The sequence below is a fragment of the Podarcis pityusensis genome (genome assembly GCF_964106645.2).
Source record: "Podarcis pityusensis genome assembly, chromosome: 4".
NCBI classification, from domain to species: domain Eukaryota; kingdom Metazoa; phylum Chordata; class Lepidosauria; order Squamata; family Lacertidae; genus Podarcis; species Podarcis pityusensis.
In genome coordinates, this window is record NC_138027.1 from 38910994 (window position 1) to 38930152 (window position 19159).

General features: G+C 41.5%; 1 protein-coding gene across 5 annotated transcripts in view; it reads left to right on the plus strand.

Moving 5' to 3' along the window:
* Positions 1-19159, plus strand: part of EPHA3 (EPH receptor A3) — a 205277-nt gene that overhangs the window by 15943 nt on the left and 170175 nt on the right. For 4 of the 5 annotated variants that reach the window (XM_081002658.1, XM_081002659.1, XM_081002660.1 and 1 more), the window contains exon 2: positions 7760-7824. In XM_081002658.1, the coding sequence (XP_080858784.1) occupies positions 7760-7824 (65 nt within the window). Of the gene's footprint in view, positions 1-7759; positions 7825-12908; positions 13014-19159 lie in introns of those variants that run through there. The other variant, XM_081002662.1, reaches the window with a different exon arrangement.

A 19159-nucleotide genomic window follows, 5' to 3' on the forward strand; every position in this document is an offset into this window, starting at 1 on the left:
TGTTGTGGGTGGGTACGATTGGTCAGCCACAACACCTGATTGGTAGGTCCCTCGAAGCTGGGTACAATCTGGCCAATGGGATGCAGTCCAAATGGTTCGAGCTTCCTTTTTCGGTGCGTGCATTTGGAACAACCGCTCACCTCTTCCTACTTTTAGGGCTTGTGCGCTTGACCTTGCTATGCCATCGTGTGTCGTCTGTCATTGGGACAGGGGCACGGCAGGAATTTTCCCCACTTGGCTGATTGGCTGTTGCCATTTGGGTTTTGCCTGCCCTGTAGCAAATTGTCACAACTTGTAAGGTTGCGGATAGGCTCTGGTTCAGGTGACAGGGATGGGAGAACGCTCTCACCATCCCTATGTGAAAGGTATTCCATTAAAGGAATCCAGGGACTCGATGGTTTGGTTAACCTCAGGGGGACATTTGGGTGGCGAAGTTAGCCCGTTTCCGGCTTTCCGCTTATCCAGCTGTTCACCCTTGGCTGACCTATGCTGGTGCCCTGGGTCAGCGCTACTTGCATGGCAGGGAGCTAGTTGAACCAGAGCCTATGCAACCAGTCACTTTCTGTAATCAATAAAGTTGTGTCTCAATGCCTGGGTTTCTGTAGGGTTGCTTCCTTATATTCAGAGAGGCTACGTAGCTCTCATTGCAGATTAGTTTCATTCCAGGCTAGGAAGGAAGTAAACAGTTTTATTGTGGCATTGTTGTCTGATTTATGCATTTTCAGTGAAATCAAATAGGATTCATCCCTCCCTCCATCCCGCTCATTCAAGGCAAGTAGGCGAGAAGCATCTCAGTGCCATCAAAGTACTTCATGTTCCCAGAATCTGTTTAATATAGTCTGGGGCCCATGACAACAGGCCGTTTCACATTCTGCTGTCAGTGAATTAAGAGCCATCAAAATTTTACACGGTGAGGAACATGTCATTTTCTGCACCCTCTGACATTTGAATTACCGGTTCTAATTTCAATAGCAAAGCAGCGGCTCTGTGGTCTTCTTAAAATATGGGATGTCCGTATTAATCCAGGATGTTGGGAAGGCAGCCTGAACTGAAATATGCCCTGCATTGTGGTTAGTTGGGAAGGAAACAAAGCTGGGGACATGGAGCAGGATGGTTGAACTCAGCAGAAATCCTTTGGCCATGTGCTGATGGATTATGGTCCATGCTGCGTTGCTCATAATGAATAAATTACATGAAAATCTGTTTTGTTCTGTGCTAAACGGTGGAGCCCAGAGACTGCTGTCTACTGTCGGCTTGCAAAAGGTGGCAGTTCAGTGCTGCAGAAAACTAGCTGTACCTGCATGATCAAATGTGTGGTGTGGAACAGTTTGTGAGAATTTCTGTGGCACCATCATTCAGGATAATGGCTTACGTCATATATATATATATATATATATATATATATATATATATATATGGCTAGTGCAGCTGGTTCTTGGTGGGTGGCTAGGAATGATGGAGGAGAGACATGTCTTCAGAATCCAAATCTGTCTCTTTGTGGGTGTATTTTTTCTTTTTCAAAAAACACGCTGTGTCGGTGCAGCTGTGACTAGCAGAATCTCCAGCTCCCTTATATGTATTTTAGTAGCGAGTCACCTTTAATGGACCAATCGCTCAGCTTGGGTTGCATACATTCAGTGACTGCATGAGAGAAACTGGGTGCAAGCTGGGCCATGCGGTCTACAAATGTATATCAGCTTGTGAGTAGTCTCCACGTTGTCCCACCCCAAAACCAAAGCTTGGCTGGGTTTCTGCTTCAAAGTGCCTTCTGGGCTTCCCAGATTTGCATGACATGTTTCAATTATGGGTGTCTTCATTTTATTTTATATTTTTTGCCTTGGATTGCAAAACTTACTTTTCCCCTTTTGTTAGCATTTCTTCATAAGCGATTTTGCTTCCAAATTAGCAGCTAGCTGCTTAACGAAAGAAACCTAACAAGCGTTGCACCTCCCTCTGCATTTTGTAGAAAGTGCTTGAAAATTAAAAATAATTCATCTTAGTGATCATCTTGTGTGTTTGTTTGTTTTGCTCACTAAAAAGAATTCTAAATAGTGTTGTTGTTGTGTGGCACAGTTTAAAAGATGATCTTTAGAAGGAATTTGCTTAAAACAAGAATGAACTCCATGGTTTTACTTTTACTCATTTAGATTTCTCTCTCCTATTCTGCTCCAGTTAGAGTGTCTTTTTAAAAAGAATCCTGTTTGAAAATGAAATCCTATTTTATTAAAAAGTGAGATGTTGAAATCTACATCTTGAAATACATTTTAACTGCAGTATGACCATTTATCAAAAAAGTTGAGTTAAAGAGTTTTCTTCATTTAAATCATAAAGGAAGAGAATGGGAGAAAATACTTGTTTTCAGAGATTAAATATTTCAGAATTACACAATAAGGCTGCAATACTGTACCCATTTACTTAAAGCAAACTGTGGCTTCCAAACTGACAAACATAGGATTGCACTGAAGATCATGTAATTATTTTATTCATGTTGGACTTCTTACTGGACCTAGGGTCTACAAAGTCATACTCACAAAGTCCCACAAAAGACAATCATGTATATCACCAGAATCATCTGTAGAACCTATATATGCTCTGGCAAGGAAGCAGCGAGGGGCAGAAACATCAGCTTCAGGGAGGGGGTGATTGTCATTGTGAAATCAACACAAGGAAGGGTTAAACACCCTATTCCTATGCCCTGTTTGTGTGTGTTGTGTTGTGGTTTTTGTTTTGTGCAAAATCCATAAAGCATTTTCACATGTTGCCTTGTATTCTCTTGCTTGGTTGTTGGAAGTGCACGGCGGAAACATTTTAGTGGGTTATTTTTGTTTTTATATGCACTGAATATGCATTTTTGTACATGTTACTTGGCTGGAGAACTATAAAATTTGGAGAATTCTGAACTCCGAAGGATGGCTTAGTTTTGGTTCTCTTGCTGTTTTTCAAAAGTGTGGATTAGAGAAGTTCATCTTTAAATACAAACTGAATCAAATTTCTCTCCCATTCCTAAGTCCAATTCTCATCGTCCTTGACCACTGGTTATGCTAGGTGGTGTTGGTGGTAGTCCACATTGACTAGCCCTGGGCTAGCCTCTTTTTACATTCTGATACTGCAGTTCTACAAAGCTCTCTGAAGTTATTCCCAGTTCACTCAAGGTAACACCCAGTGTAGTGGGAAAAGAGGGTTGCTCATGCAATGGAACACCCCTTTCTTTCCCTTTTCCCTGTAGCCTCTGTGCACCCCGGAATTTACTCTGGAGGGTTGGGAAACAGATGTTGGATGCACCCCAAGGTTATAGGGAGAGGAAAGGAAGTGGAAGTCAGGCATTAAAGCAGAAATATGTTGTGCCATTGGGTGCAAATCATTGGATGTCAGCCTTAGTAAGTACAACTCAGAAATGGCTGTAGATTTCCAGTCAGCTATCAGTGGCAAAACTCCTTTGCTTACTGGTAGCAATCCCCAACAGCAGAGCTCTTGTTTTTATACTGTGTGTTAGACGTAAATGCCATAAATAGCTTAAACAGGTTTTCAGCCATGTGTGCTGTGCTACTATTTCAAGTTTCAAAATGAGACTCATCCTTATAAACATGGAATCAACCTGGACGGAGGCAGCTCATTATGGGTTCTCCTAAATTGTGAAGTTGGCTACCTCAGAGCCCGCAGTAGCCATGCTGGAAGCAGAGCTCTTAAGAAAGAACACGTTAATAATAGGCGATGTTGTTGCTGGTATGGTGCAATGGGCCATAAATAGTGATGGCGTGCTGTGCTGTGGGCAAACCGATTATTTTGTAAAATGGGAAGAAAGCCACGTTATTTTCATTCCTGGGATTTGTAAATCATGCAGCCCAATCCCACGCATGTTTTTATTTAGAATTAAGCCCCACTGATTTCCCAGGGACTTGCTCTCATGTAAGTACATGGGACTGCAGTTTTATTCCTTTGTGTGGGGCTCTGCTGTGAACCTCTTGAGTCCTGTGCTTGAACTTTGGCCGTTATGTTCTGCTGCATTATTCCTGCATCAAGTGAGCCTATCCGTTTTAATTTTTTATCCGTTGTTTTCACCCAACGGACAGGTTAAAAAGCACTAACATGGGTTCTCAGTAGAAATGCCACTCGTTGGAAGATTCAACAAAACCTGAATCTAGCAATCCTGCCAGCTTCTTGGAAAGTTTTTAAATCACCGTGTTTTATATTTATGCCAGTAGATACAGCTTGCATTTTGCAAGGGTATGGATGGCTGTTGCTGGAGATCTATTTTCAAGCTTCTTCAGTATTCATGCTTCTCTTGAAGTTTGCACATCTGATGTTTTAGCCTTCTGTCTGGTGTGGAAATACCTTAACTGTTTGAGGGTGCATTTTGAGCAAGAGATTTAAAACTTTCGCTGTTTCAGATGTTTCTGTTAACTGAGCAATCCTGTACCCATTTACCTAGGAATAAGCACCTTTGAACTCAGTGGAACTTCTGAATCGTTATGTATAAAGTTACACTGTCAGTGTTCTACAGGTTTTCAAAGTTCAGTTTTCAGGGACTATTCTAAAAATTGGTGTATGTAATGATCATTTTTTTAAGCTGGCTGGACAAATTGTGAAGGGGAATTTGCTCTATCATTATAGCCCAGTATTGTGAAAACTAATGAAAACATTTATTATTATTATTAGTTATTTATACCACATCTTCTTCCCTGACAGGGATTCAAGGCAGCTTACAGATAAAATAAGAATAGCTAAAATATGTGGGAGGGGGAGGGACAATAATTAAAAGAACAATTGAACAATAATAGAATCAAAACTGTTTTTATATATGTGTACATACATAGCATATCCATTAAAAACATACAGATAATTACTGTAATCCAAATAACCAAATTATAATTATGAATTTTATATAATTATTTCCTTGTTAGAGATGTTGAATTTTTGCAGATTCCCATCATGACTTTCTCCATGTAATGAAAACAATCAAAGTTATCAAAATATTTAATTACATGGGTCAATAGCCTTTCTGTAATATGTCATTTGTAATTTCTCCCAACCCAGTATTAATTGCTTATAAAAATGTTTGTTTAGCCAACAAATACTTAAGCTACATCATTTTCTAGTTAATCCATTGTTGTCGTTAAACTTTGTGAGAAGGCGAATAGCCTTTTCCTCGGATCCCTAATGCGATGGATCATGTTGTGACACTGTGTCCATTTATATCCATCATTTGCTCTTACGTGCCTTTGAAGACTCCACTGAGGTTGGGGCAGGGGAAAGGTAATCTAATTGTACTGCTGAGATGCTTGTGTGTTAAGTTTTATGGAAGGTGATAGGAATGGAATGCTCAGATTCCTTGACACAAATACAAGGCGTAGCTCATGGGAATGTTTTTATGGAGAAAAACATTTCAATTCTGAAATGTTACTGGGGGAGATTAATTAACTGACCTGCTATTTAATGAATGGTAGAGAGAGAGAGAGAGAGAGAGAGAGAGAGAGAGAATTTGGTCCTTTTGCTCAAGTCATCTTTTTATTGTATTTTTTTTCCCCAGTAGTGAAAAACCTTTTCCACCTCCTAAGAATATCAAAGCTGACTATAGAATAATTTAAATACACAGACTCTCTTTAAAAAGGCACATGACTCCGATCAGGTCAACGCAGCTTCCTCCTTAACATAGCAGGTATAAGTGGGCAGTAAAAGTTCTGTTCCTTTCGTTTTGAGAAAACAAACACTTGACATTTTATTTATTTATTTAAAGGGTTTCTAACCCTTGAAACCTACCTTGAGAGTCTTTGAAAGCATCCCCCCCCCGCCCATACATCAGAAGGTCTCAACTGAAAACTGACCGTGGTACAAATCAGAATATATTTAACATTTTCACCTTCTTTTAGTTTAGGGCTTTAGCATCTTCCAGTTATGTTGCATTTGTTCGTTGTGTTTTTAAAAACTGAAAGAAAGATAAAGAAATAAAATATGAATTTTCAAAACTATGTAGCACTAAAGGAAATCCCATTTTTAATTTGACATTCATTAACTGGTAGCTTAGGATAGAACTTTTTTTTTTTAAACTAACAATTCAACTGCTGTAGAAGGAGATATGTCATTCAGATTATACTCGCTGTGCCAAAAGAAAAATATATATACCCAGGAAACCCCTAAATCTTGGCACCAAGTCTTGAATATTAGATGAGAATCTTAAAGCCTCGTGTTACAAGAAGCAGTATTCTTATTTATATATTAAGAATTCTTTTTTTATTTGTGCCAATCTGGAAACTATCATAATAATCTGCCCCCTGCTACTGTAATATTGATGCAGTTAATGCTACTTTCTGTTGAAAAATGAACAGGCACTTTATGGAATCATGTGATCATTCAACAGCAATCAGATCAATATGTTTATTGTGAGAAAGAGCAGACACATTGCGGGGGGCAGGGTAGGGGGCAACGTCAAACGGTAGATTTTACTGGATCTGTTTTCAACATCAATTTCAGAGTTTCAAAATGTACTTAATTGAATTTGCAATTTACATTTCAAACATGCATCAAAATGCCAGATCTGGTCTTTGCTGCTGGTAGATTAGAAGCCTGTTTAAAAAGCTCGAGGTTATCTGGGAAGAGAAAAGTCAAGTTTAAAAATGATGCTTGAAGTTTTAGTTTTAAAACAATTCGTATATCGCCTAGCAGTTCAAGGAAAGTGTCATGAATTGGCTAGAAAAGGCAAAGCCCAGAATCTAATTACTATACAAATCACTTTACATTTGCAAAATGTAAGCTTCCTTTTAAACTACAATCTGAATATTGTTGCACCTTTCACTTCTGTATTTTTAATTTTGTGCTCGCTGAGTCAAGTTTCAGACATTTGACATGGAGAGAGAAAAAAGAAATCTGGAGAGTATAAAGGTGTTAATAACTGTTTTATTTTAGACTCCTGCTATCATTAATGTGGAGATGGATTCATTGCTTTGTTTTGTTTATGGCATTAACTTTTGCTTCAAAAGCTCTGCTTTTTCTGTATCTCTGAAAGTCTTAACTCAAACAAACCAGTTCCTTTGTGAGAGGGAGCTACTTGGGGACCAGGAGTGGAGGAACATATTTCGCTTCAAGAAATGCTTTGCTTCCAGCTCCCATAAGCGTTTGCTAGCATAGACAAATGATTGGAATGATGGAAGTTATAGTTCAGTAACATCTGGAGGACCACAAATTCTCCAGCCCTGTTGCAAAAGGACCAGTTTGCTTGAAGGATTGCCTTACGCCATCCAGTGCTATTTTTCTAGAAAAAGAGGTGCTGAAACTCACCATGAACGCCTCCTTGTTCTCTTAGAATGGCCATGGCGCCCACCTGAGAGGTGCCAGAACTGAGTTCAGGAGAGTTCCGACTGAAAAAAGCCCTGCGTATGCCCACTCAATTACCTCACTCTGTGGAACAGACACTTTTACAATTGCCTCATATTGTTCTGCACTTTCAAGGAATTGATCCTTCAATGTCGCAGCACCTAGACTTTGGAACTCCTTTCCAACTGATGGCAGGCAGGCACATTCACCGTTCTGATTCTGGTACCAGCTAAAATTTGACATGAATGTTAATATATGCTTTTATTTTATAAATTCTGCTGGTTTTATTTTGGGGGGAAACAGGCTAACTTGTAACATTTGATTTTATTGGCCATTTTAATGTGTATTTGACGTCAACCTTTCAGAGGTTTGAATGATTAATTCTGATTTTTTTTAAAATCGAGCAGAGGCAAACAAACTCATGCTTCCTCATTTTGTCTTCTTTTTGCAGTTAATCTGTTGGATTCGAAAGCAATTCAAGGAGAGCTGGGCTGGATCTCGTATCCATCACATGGGGTGAGTTGATGAGTGCAATGGAGCTGCTTAACCATTTTATTTGTCATCAGAGAACACCAGACCAGAGAGAAGACTCACAAGCTGTAGTTTGTGCTATTTTTGCTTCTGCTTCAAAATGCAATCCACTTATTAAGACAGAGGTGGGGGGCCTGTTCAGGTCCAGGGTTACATTTCCTCATGGGGGATCTTCTGGGGGTTGTACACCACAGGCAAAAATGGGTGGCTCGATGGATGTGACTGTTACCTTTGTACACGAGGCCACATTCTAGCCAGACAAAATTCAGAGGTTTCTACTCACACATCTTTGAATCCAGGCAAGTAAGAGACCTCACAGTTCAAGGACACAATCCAGTCAGGCAAAAGCCCATGAGGAGCAGAGACTATGAAGAGTCTGACTTGGGGTCTGGTTATTGTCTAGGACAGGGGTAGTCAACCTTTTTATACCTAAGTCCCACTAATGCATCTTTCTTGATGGTAACATTTCCTTACCGCCCACTGGTGCTCAATGGAAGGAGGATTCAGCTTGTGCCGTAGGACCCCCCTACCGCCCACCTAGAATCCTGAAATGCCCACTAGTGGGCGGTAGGGACCAGGTTCACAACCGCTGGTCTAGGGAGAGCCTGGAAAGCCAGATTGCAAGATCTGGATAGACAAATTTGGCACCTGGGCTTGAGATTCCCCAGCCTATCTTAAAGCATGAACATTTAGGTATATATACATGTGTGTATACACACACACACAGAGAGAGAGAGAGAGAGAGAGAGAGAGAGAGAGAGAGAGAGAGACTGTGCATTTAAAATATGCACAATGCACCTTTCTGCACTATCAACACTTTACATAAATGGTTACTGTAGCTTTTGTTTGGCAATTGTCTACAGGATATGTATTTAAAAACCAACCAACCGCTGTATACTTCCACATTTGATACTGAAATTACTGTGGGAAGTTTATAGGGTTTTCATGGGACAGGGGACATTGGAGGCAGGCTATGATCCATGAGTTGGAAAAGTGGAGATCACAGGACCCATCATGGACCATGGTCTTCCTCTGATGTTCACATGTTCAAAGTATGTGGGAAGGTATTCTATACGCCTGGATAGCTCAGTTGGTTAGAACATGGTTAGAGCATGCCATAGTTGCACATTCAATCCCAGTATGGGACAGCTGCATATTCCTGCATTGCAGGGGGTTGTATGAGATGATTCCCAGGATCCCGTCCAACTCTACAATTCTTTCATTCTTCGATGTGTACTGTTGCTCTATGAACATACCATTCTTCCACCTGTTGAGGGTCACTGAATGGGCAAGTGGCCTTCCTTGCATGGAAAGTCTCTGTCCATAGAAAGGCTGTATGGGATTTAGCTCAGTGGTAGAGCTATGTGTACAGGGGGTCTCTGATTCAATGCCTGATGTCTCTAGGTGGGGCTGGGAGACAACCCTGTCGTACAACCTGTAGAGTGGCTGCCTGTCAATGTAAGCAGTACTGAGCTATATAGGACTATGGGCTGATTTGGTAGAAGGCAGATTCCTGTGTGCATTCATTTATTTAATCTGATACATTTATATGCTGCTGAATCATTAGCATTTCTAAGCGGTGTACGTAAAAACAAGCCATGCAGAAAATGAAACAATAAATCGATGAGCCATAAAACTGAATGCTGCCTTAAAGTGTTTGCTGGAACAAGAGCAACTTAGTCAAGTACCTGAAGTTCAGCAAAGAGGGTGTGTGTCTAATCTTCATTGGGATGGGATTCCACAGGCTTGGGCCAGCTACAGGGAATGCATGGCTTTGAGCTGTACATTGGCATGCATGCAGAACGCCTTCCCACTGCTTAGAATTGCTGATAAAGTTGCTGGCAGGGCAACATGGGGCCTACAACTTCCTTTGTGTCTTGCCTGAGTCCCCTTCCTCCAACTGCACACCTCAAAGCAGCAAGAATAGCTTTAAACGCCAATCAAATTGCTGTAGTCTGGAAGGTGTACTATGATGCCCTTACCTATAAGAAATAGCCACAGATCTATGCCCAGAAATTGCCTTGTGAATTGTTGCTGCTAACCATAATCCCATGTAGTAGGGTAGGAGAGCTGGGGGGGGGGGGAATCACATCTGGCAACCAATGTTCCCTTTTGGTTTCATGGGTAGACAAATCTAAAAAGCCCGGGACACAATTTTTCACGGCCCTCAAGCAGCTATGGTGGCTCATTTACCAGAAGGAATGTATTTAGCGTGAACTCTGAAAGTGTATGCTCAATTCTGACCAAACTAAGCCTCCTGATGTATGTTTTGCTCTAGGAGGCTTAGTTTGGTCAGGATTTGGTCAGAGAGATTTCGTCACTTCCAGAGTTAACGCTAAATACATTCCTTCTGGTAAATGAGCCACCATAGCCACTAGAGGGCTGTGAAAAATTGTGCCATGGACTTTTTAGACCAGGGGTCAGCAAAGATTTTCAGCAGGGGGCCAGTCCACTGTCCCTCAGACCTTGTGGGGGGCTGGACTATATTTTTTTGGGGGGAGTAATCAACGAATTCCTATGCCCCACAAATAACCCAGAGATGCATTTTAAATAAAAGGGCACATTCTATTCATGTAAAAACACGCTGATTCCTGGACCGTCCGCGGGCCGGATTTAGAAGGTGATTGGGCCAGATCTGGCCCCCGGGCCTTACTTTGCCTACCCATGTTTTAGACTCCTCTACCCATGTACTATCTGAAACAAAAGGGGCACATTTGTTTGCAACGGTGAAATATATTGGCATTATTTTCAGCTCTCATACCCCACTAATGGTCTGTCAGTTGTGTTGCAGGGGGCAACAGCCAAAAAACTGAGAAGAAGGTGGGAGAGACGGGAAATCAACTTGACCACCAAAGGTTCCTGGTTCAATTTCTGGTATCTCCAGTTAAAAGGACCAGGGAGCAAGTGACTAGACAGACCTTTGCTTGAGGCACTGGAAAGCCCTTTGTGGAGGATAGTACATGGGTAGAGGAGTCTAAAACATGGGTAGGCAAAGTAAGGCCCGGGGGCCAGTCAATGAGTGCTACCCATGATGGCTATATATTGCCTCCATGTTCAGAGATGACATGGTCTGAAAACCAGTTGCTGTGGAGCACAGGGGGTATCCTGCTTATGGGTTTCTCAAAGCGATCTGGGTGGCACCCCGTGAAACAGGATGCTGACTTCATATTCTAATTTAGCAGGACTTTTATTATGTCCCCCCCCCCCTTTTCTAGGTGGGCCATCCGGTACCAATTCAAATCATAGCACAGGCTGCACATGACGTTTGTCTATTTTTGCTGCTGCTGCTTTTTAACTTTGTGCAATAGTTGCACAAACGCAGCAGTTCAGCTCCAGTGAAAATTAATAGGTAATAGATTTGGAACATACCAAAGTCAGTTCCCCTCTTTGCAACTCACAATGAATGTGAGGAATGAGCTTGTGACCACAAGTTATGGTGAAGGCCACGGGCTTAGAGATGAGCTTAGAAGAGGCTATACAGATTCAGGGACAAGGCATCTGTCAGTGGAACGTCCCTGTTGAAAAGTAGCGTATCCGATGTCGGGGACAGATGATGTGGGGACGGGCAGTTGTTTATAAGCATCCTAGAGACATTTGTCTGGCCGCTTGATGGTCTGCTGCAAAGAGGGAAGTTCTTAACGCTAACTAGATTGTAGAACATGCTATTTCCAGAAGGTTAGTTGTCTCTGGTGTGATTAAGCTTTACAGTGTTCCTATGTGGTAATTGGCAGCAAGCATCTCTCTTCGGGGAACTGAAAGCTGATTGAAACATTCAGCAGGGTTTGTAATGCAATTCCCCACAAGACTGTGCCACTTCAGAGTGCACTTGGGGGAGATCACTTCTTTTAAAGTACCACAGAGCAAAATTTCCCTGCATGTGCTTTCCTAGTATGTCACGTAAATTATCTAGGTGTTCCTTGGTATGAGGATCCATTCAAGCAAGTGATCCTGTGCAGGTTTTCTGAGGCGCAACAATAGTCCGATAACACTTTTCACCCCTGATCATTGTAATTTAGGGAGCAAACTTAAACACTGGAAGCTGGCATAAATTATGCTAGTTTAAATGAAGCCTGCATAAAGCATGCCAGTTCTAGAGCTTAGTCGTTAGGCTCTGGGAAGGGGAAAGGCCACCTGAGTCAACATTGGTTCGGAGTGGAAAGAAGCCACTGAAACTCAGAGAGCCAGCTCAGCTGGCAACTCCCTAGGAATGGTGGCCACCTGTTGACATGCATGGGAAAGATCCTAGGTGCCTTTATCAGGTGTGTACAAACGCATGTCATGTGGCACGCAACTTACAGCACGGGAATGCAAAGCAATGGGATGGAGTGTGTATGGTGCCCACAGTAATGCTCGCCATGGCAGCCAATCAGGATGCCGAGCACAGCACATGCCCACTATGTGCCTTGCCAATCATGCAGCCAATTGCAGTGAGGGCTAGTAGTTATAGGAGCATCCCCAACCAGTGACCTACATCTCCTGGTGTCCAGTTTCCCTACAAAACAATTCCATCTCGCATAGCACTAGAGGCTATGGCAAGAGTTAAAAGTGGCGGTCAGCTGGCATATCTGCATTACAGGTTGGATTCAGCAGTCACTTATTCTTCCCAAAGAACACTTGTTCTATATGGGGAAAGGAGAATACAGGGTACCTGGTACAAGTTTTTTGGGGGGAAGCCATGACAGTACAGAATGGTTACATGTTTGAGTGTAGATATGTGATATGAGAGGAAGGGTCAGTTTGAATAGGGGACAGGTGCCTGTGAGACAGAGGCCACAATTGTCATCCCCTACCCCTATTCTTTATTAATTTCAAAAGTGAACGGGCAAGAGATCAGTTTATGGTCCTTGTCAGAATTGTCTCATGAAACTCACCTCCTACATTTTCCCAGCTCATCTCTTTTCTTGGGTAGCCTCCGACTGAGTATTGGTGTTATTTTGCAGCTTTGCTGTTTTGACTCCTCTCTTGTTCCACTCTCCTGCTCTGCTGGACTCCCTTGTTGAGCTTCTCTTGCCTCAAAACGCCTAAAGCGGCAAGAGGCAAAGCAGCTGGCACAGGCTCGAAGTAGAGTAGCGTGAGTGTTGTAAGAAACAGACGTGTCACATTAACCCATTAAAAAGACTCCTGTTGTCTCACGCAGCAGTTTGGTTAGACTCTGGAAGCCTGGGATGGTTTGGGTAAGTTTGATCTGTGCATGCTGTTCCTATCGACAGATTCTAATTTCTTTGGGGAACGGAGCTAAGAATAAATGTCTGGACCATACTGATTCTGTTATGGGATAATGAACTGTGTGTTTATACTGAGTTTGTTGCATCGAGGGAGGGAAAGAGGGAACAAATAGTCTGCTCTTATTGAATTTAATAGCAAAACACCCATGTTTTCATGAAGCAAAGCTGATCTGAGGGGGTGTAGTCTGGGTCTGAGTGAGCAATCTGACATTTTCAGGCACAATCATAGACTAGTGCTTGTTCTTCCACACTTGCATTCTTAAATAATTATTCAGCAGAGCAGAGAACCAAAAAAGAGGGAGGCAGAAAAGGCAATATTTTCACAGTGGCTTTACATCTACTATATTAATTAAAACTCTGAGGGGATCTACATCTGTCTGAAACCCAGCTTAAAATATGAACTTAAACTTCAGAGGGAAAGCATTATAATAAAGATGTCACATCATATTGAAACATTGCTAATGGTGCTAAGGTGATTTACAAGCTAAAGTTAATAGAGCTACACTCAAAGCTGCATCTCGCAAATGAGGGTGTTGGTATGAAGCCAGCCAAGTTCCAAGACACAGCAATATATTCCCATCACAACCCATAAGTGCCAATATTGCTGAGGTTGGTTACTTTAGTAAATATAAAAGGGCTGCTTTTTCTCCTCCCCCTTAGTAGGCACCCCATGAAAATTTGATGTGTTGATTTTATTTTAGGTGTATACAAGGGGTTAATTCTAGAGTGGGGGAGACAGGTTTTGTTTGGCTTCAGCAGTGTTCTTTCGATGTTTTCCTTATGATTATCTGATCTGATTTGCAGCTATACAGAAATCCTGAATATTCATTTTGTGATTTACCTTCATTTGTGCTCTACTTGATAGCTGTCTCATGTCAGCGTTTTTGAACCCTGGATTTATCATCACCTTCAAAGAATGCCATAGTCTCATTCTCCCCCCCCCCCCAACCATCCCACACATTCATAACATTAGCGTTTGTAATACAATGATCATCTGGTCAAGCTCATTCAAGTCTGCTGGGAGTTCAGGCTCCTCCAGAAAGCAGAGCAACAGAACTATTAAAGAGTGCAATAGCTACATTTACTTGTACTTGATTGCAAAGTCCACAGAGATAATATTCTGCACCAACACCTGCATTTGTGCAATTTTCATGCTGTCAATCAATCAAAATTTGTGAAAGGGTCTGGGAAATGAGAGCCACTTAGTCTTTGCTGAGCATATTATTGATATGCTGATTAAGCATAACGCAACTGATTATTAACTGCAATTCACATAAATTGCAGCAGTACAGATGTGGAATGGTGGGGGAATCAAGTCTCTTCAATCAATAATACAGATCTGAGCACACCCATACAGGATAGGAAAAAAACTAGAGTGGAAACTACTCTTAACCTATGTGAAAAGTTGCCTTGTTTCCAGGATGCACCAGGGCTCCATATGCATTTTAAGGGAGACCAGCTAACCACCTCTATTGAAGTGAATGGGGAAGCCAGATGCACATCAGTTCCATAAGAGCTCTGTGTCTATAGTAGACAATATAGAGTTTTAGTTTGGGTACTGAAATATACTCAGTACATAACAGGTACATGTTATTTTAATTTTGTTTTTGCAAAGATCATCACCCTTAGGCCAGGCCTGAACTTCCCATAGCTTCCATTGAATAACAGAAGCAGGTTGGGAAAGGGACCATAAGACCCTTTTTAATGATGCATCTGAATAATATGTACAAATGACTGGTGGCTTTAACCCTGAGGATGCTTTACAAAATGAGGCCAGTAATTGATTAGGCTAGCTTTGAATTGCCGGCACTAGATACTGTGAGTATGCCGACTGAAACACAGATGTGAGTGCGGTTCTGCAAGACTGTATATCCATGTGCATATGAACTGTCTAGTGGGATTCTGAGTTTTGCTCTGATCCTGCGGATGAGCAGACAAGCCAAGTCAATCGTCACTGCACCAAAGAAAGCACCAAATGAGCCTTTTGAACTTCTGCCTCCAGTCCATCTTCCATATGACACATCCCCTTTTGGAGATCTGAAGTCTCTTGAAGGCCATATTTTTGGCTTGAGAACAGGTGCTTCTCTTGTGCTTCACTGTCTCTAACCTGGTACACTACCTGTGCTTTTGAACTGGCAAGGTAGTATGGGAGGACATTCAGCTCCTTGGGTGCAGAGGAAAGGCATCTGTGATGGTCCTCCCTGCCAGGTTCAGGTCAGGGGTCCCATGATGGCTAGTATCAGGTTCAGAGCTAGAAACTCAGTCCACCTCCTCAGCTGATATCCTCTGATGATGTCCCATTTACTGCTTGACTCCGGGGTCGTAACAATGCCATTGGTCCCACACAACACAAACTCCCCCCCGCCATCTCTCAGTATAAGTGGGAATGTATCTATTCTTGTAGTTGCATTGTCTGTCTTGTATTTTGTGATAGCTCAGTTGGTAGAGCATGAGACTCTTAATCTCAGGGCTGTGGGTTTGAGCTCCACATTGATCGAAAGATTCCTGCAAAAGATTTATACGATCTGAAAAGAAAACAGTTTATACATCTTTTGAGATGCTTTTGTAAAAATAATGTGATGTATATCTCATTATGAGAAGCCCAGTATTCCTCTGAAACACCATCCTTTGGCTTCTGATTTGTCTGAAGCTGTTCCACACCCCTAGTGTGTCTACACAGCTGCACACAAGCAGAAACTAACTAATGTATTGTAGTCAAGTATAGCGAAAATGAAATGCAATATGCCACATATCTGTCCTTAAGAGTGTGATCCTTTACTCTCAGGTAAGTTGGGTAAGGATCATTGCCTTAGTCTTTAAATGTTAAGAAGGTTTCCCCTCTATTTTCGTCTTTTCTTGCACCTAGTTGTGTTATTTCGCACTCTGTGTATCACTAATAGACCCTGAGATATGTAGCCAGAATATTCCTAATGCATACTAAATATTGAGATGTCTTTGGGGTGGGTTTTTTTTTTAAAAAAAGCATTAAAATAAATAAATAATTGGAGTGAATAGATGTGTCTATCTGCTTTCCTATTAAATTGTCTTAAATCCAAGCACTTGAGCTTAACCAAGTTGTGGCTGAAACGAATTACAGTATCTAAAATCTCTTTGATCCCGCTTGGCAATCATATTTCCTTTTCTTGCCAAGAGCTTGTATGGAGTAAAAATGGGGGAACATGTTTATATAAAAGTGAAGTGTTACACATAAGAAAGAAGTACCAATCCCGCAAGTATAAAATGGGGAATAGCTGGCTGGCTAAAGAGGATGGGGGGGGGCTGCAGTTTTGGAAAACAAACATGCATATGAGGCAGTAACATGTTGTGCTAACCAAAATGACATAACCCAAGCACTGATATGATCTCATTTTGAGTTCTGTGCTCCAGGCTGAAGGCCACATGTAAGGAACCGTTTCATAAATGGTAAAAGCTTTCAAGAGGACTGAGGATGAGAAGAGGATGAGAAGGCAAGAGCATTGGAGGGGAAGCTGAAGGATGTGGTCGTGTTTAGGCTACAGACTGAAAGCATTTCCACAGCTCCCCTTTTTTAATGATGGTATCCAAATGAGGAAACATCCCTCCCTCTCTCTTTCTTTCTCACACCCACAGCCACCCAAACACCACCCTTTATGCATGTGGTGACGTTTGTATTTCTGGAACCACTAAGAACATAATAATTCCCTTGCTGGATCAGGACCAAGATAAATTCAGTCCAGTATTTAATTTCTGACAGCACATACATGGGTTTCTGGAAAACTCAGAAGGAGGGTCTTGGGCTTATGTTAGTGCAGCAGAAACAGTAGCATGTTTCTACCCTGTTCACTGCTTCTTTCATGCCTAGTCTTCTGTTTTCTCCTCTATGTTGAGTAATTATATTGTATGCCCCTCTGGGCAGAAACCTATATTCTTGGAACACGGCTAAGTGCTATTTAATGATCACAGTGGTGGTCGTTCCTTCTTTTGAAAAAGGCATCTAAGCTCACATGACAAGGCCTTTGTGCTTTGAGTGAATGTGGCAAGAGTGGATATGGTTTGTAGGTTAGACAGGATTGCCATTTTGTGGATATTTTTTTAAAAAAGAATACATGTTGGTGTTTTGCAGTGCTTACACTTTCAGTTTATTTTAGCATAGTTTTAATATATTTTGTTAGCCATTATGAAACCACAGGATGTGGTCACATCTCTGAGCACTTCAGAATAGTGCAAGAAGCAAAGAATTTAAATTGCTGGTAGGTGGTAAATAGATGTCATCCGTATGGAACGTTATTTCAGCGGTGAAGTATGTAAGCTCTCCTGGTCGTGAGATATTATCCTTCCTTGGATGAATATGTAAATGGGCATCCATGAAAAATCCCTTAAGGATTAGGCATGCTCTTAAAGCAAGGCCCTTCCCCAATTATTATTTTTTTAATTATTATTATTTTATTTTAAAAAATAAAATGGCAAGCAATCAGGAAAGGACAACAGATTTCCAGATGAGAAGAACTTGTGCATAGGAGGCAGTACTATGAGACCATAAATTGGAATACGTAAAGGTTTGGCAATGGCAACAGTAATTCTCTCTCACCCCAAACATAAAACACTGCAAGGATGAACGAAACAGTTATGCAGCCGCTACTGATATTGCTGTGCGACCATTCCAAGGAAGTGCTCCAATGTTTTGTTTCATTGTGGGCCACTGTAGCCAAACTGGTCCTCAATGAAAGATTCTCCCCATGAATTTTTTTCATGAGCTGCATCAAGTGCAGTACAACCCACTGAAATTTCTGGTCTAAGGGACTGCACACATGCCAATGGAGTCTGCAAAACACAACTCAACCCCTCCTCCTGTGAGCCTGCTTTTTGAAAATGGCAACTCTATAAATTCAACCAGATTGTGATATTTGTACCTAGTTTGGTTTTTAAATTGATAATAACTCAAAGTAACGTAGTATAAAATATCAGTTTTGTTCCAATGTAAACCACTCTTCCTCTAGTAATCATTGCCCTCTTTTCATATTTTGAATATTTGCCCCCTGCCTGCCCCCCGCCCATTCTAGTTTATGGCAGCACTCTTTCAGACATTTGTAGCTCTGCTGTTTAAAATAATTAAAGCCACCACCAACCTAAGAAGTGCAGTTAAAAACATAGCAAGTACGCTGCCATTTCACATTTGAGGGGAGGGGGGTAGCACTGAAAGACCATCTTATTTAATTACATATATAATCAATCATTCTGCCATTTGCAAAATAACTTGTTGCAGATTGCGTATCATTTTTCTGTGGTTTTCAGCAATGTACTTTTCAGCTCCCATTCTGAGGCCTAAATAAAGATTTTATTTAGAACTTGTACTACGTATGTTTCAGCTTCCCATTTTCCCTTTTAACTTCGATGGTTAGAAACAGTATCATTTCCCTTGTGGGTAGGCATTTTATTTCTGTCAGTCTCTCAGTATAAATGCAGACCATTTGTGGAAAGTTATCAGAGATGAGATCACATTGGAAGTTCCCTCCCTCCCACCCACCCCTCCACCGAATTCTCTAAAGAAAAGCTTGACTGTCATTTCTGAGTTTCCCACTGTTCTCTTATGCTGAATTTATTTACATAAAATAACATGGAACAAAATGGTGATGCTTGCCTGAAAATCGTGGTTGAATAGCATCTTGAATGCAAATATCACCCACTTTTATTATATAGTATTTAGGAGTCAGGAGGCCTTCGCAGAAAGTGCATAATACAACACATATGAACAACTGGCTGTAAATTTCTACTTAAGACTTTTCTAAACTTTGCACCATCTGACACTCCTCTGATTCTACTTTTTAGAGCAAATGGAGCTCCAAAAATAACTGAAGAGATTAGTTTTGAGGTTGCCCTGATAGGTTTAATCCGAGAGCCAGTGTGGTGTAGTGGTTGAGAGCGGTAGTCTTGTAATCTGGGGAACCGGGTTCGCGTCTCCGCTCCTCCACATGCAGCTGCTGGGTGACCTTGGGCTAGTCACACTTCCTTGAAGTCTCTCAGCCCCACTCATCTCACAGAGTGTTTGTTGTGGGGGAGGAAGGGAAAGGAGAATGTTAGCCGCTTTGAGACTCCTTAAAGGGAGTGAAAGGCGGGAT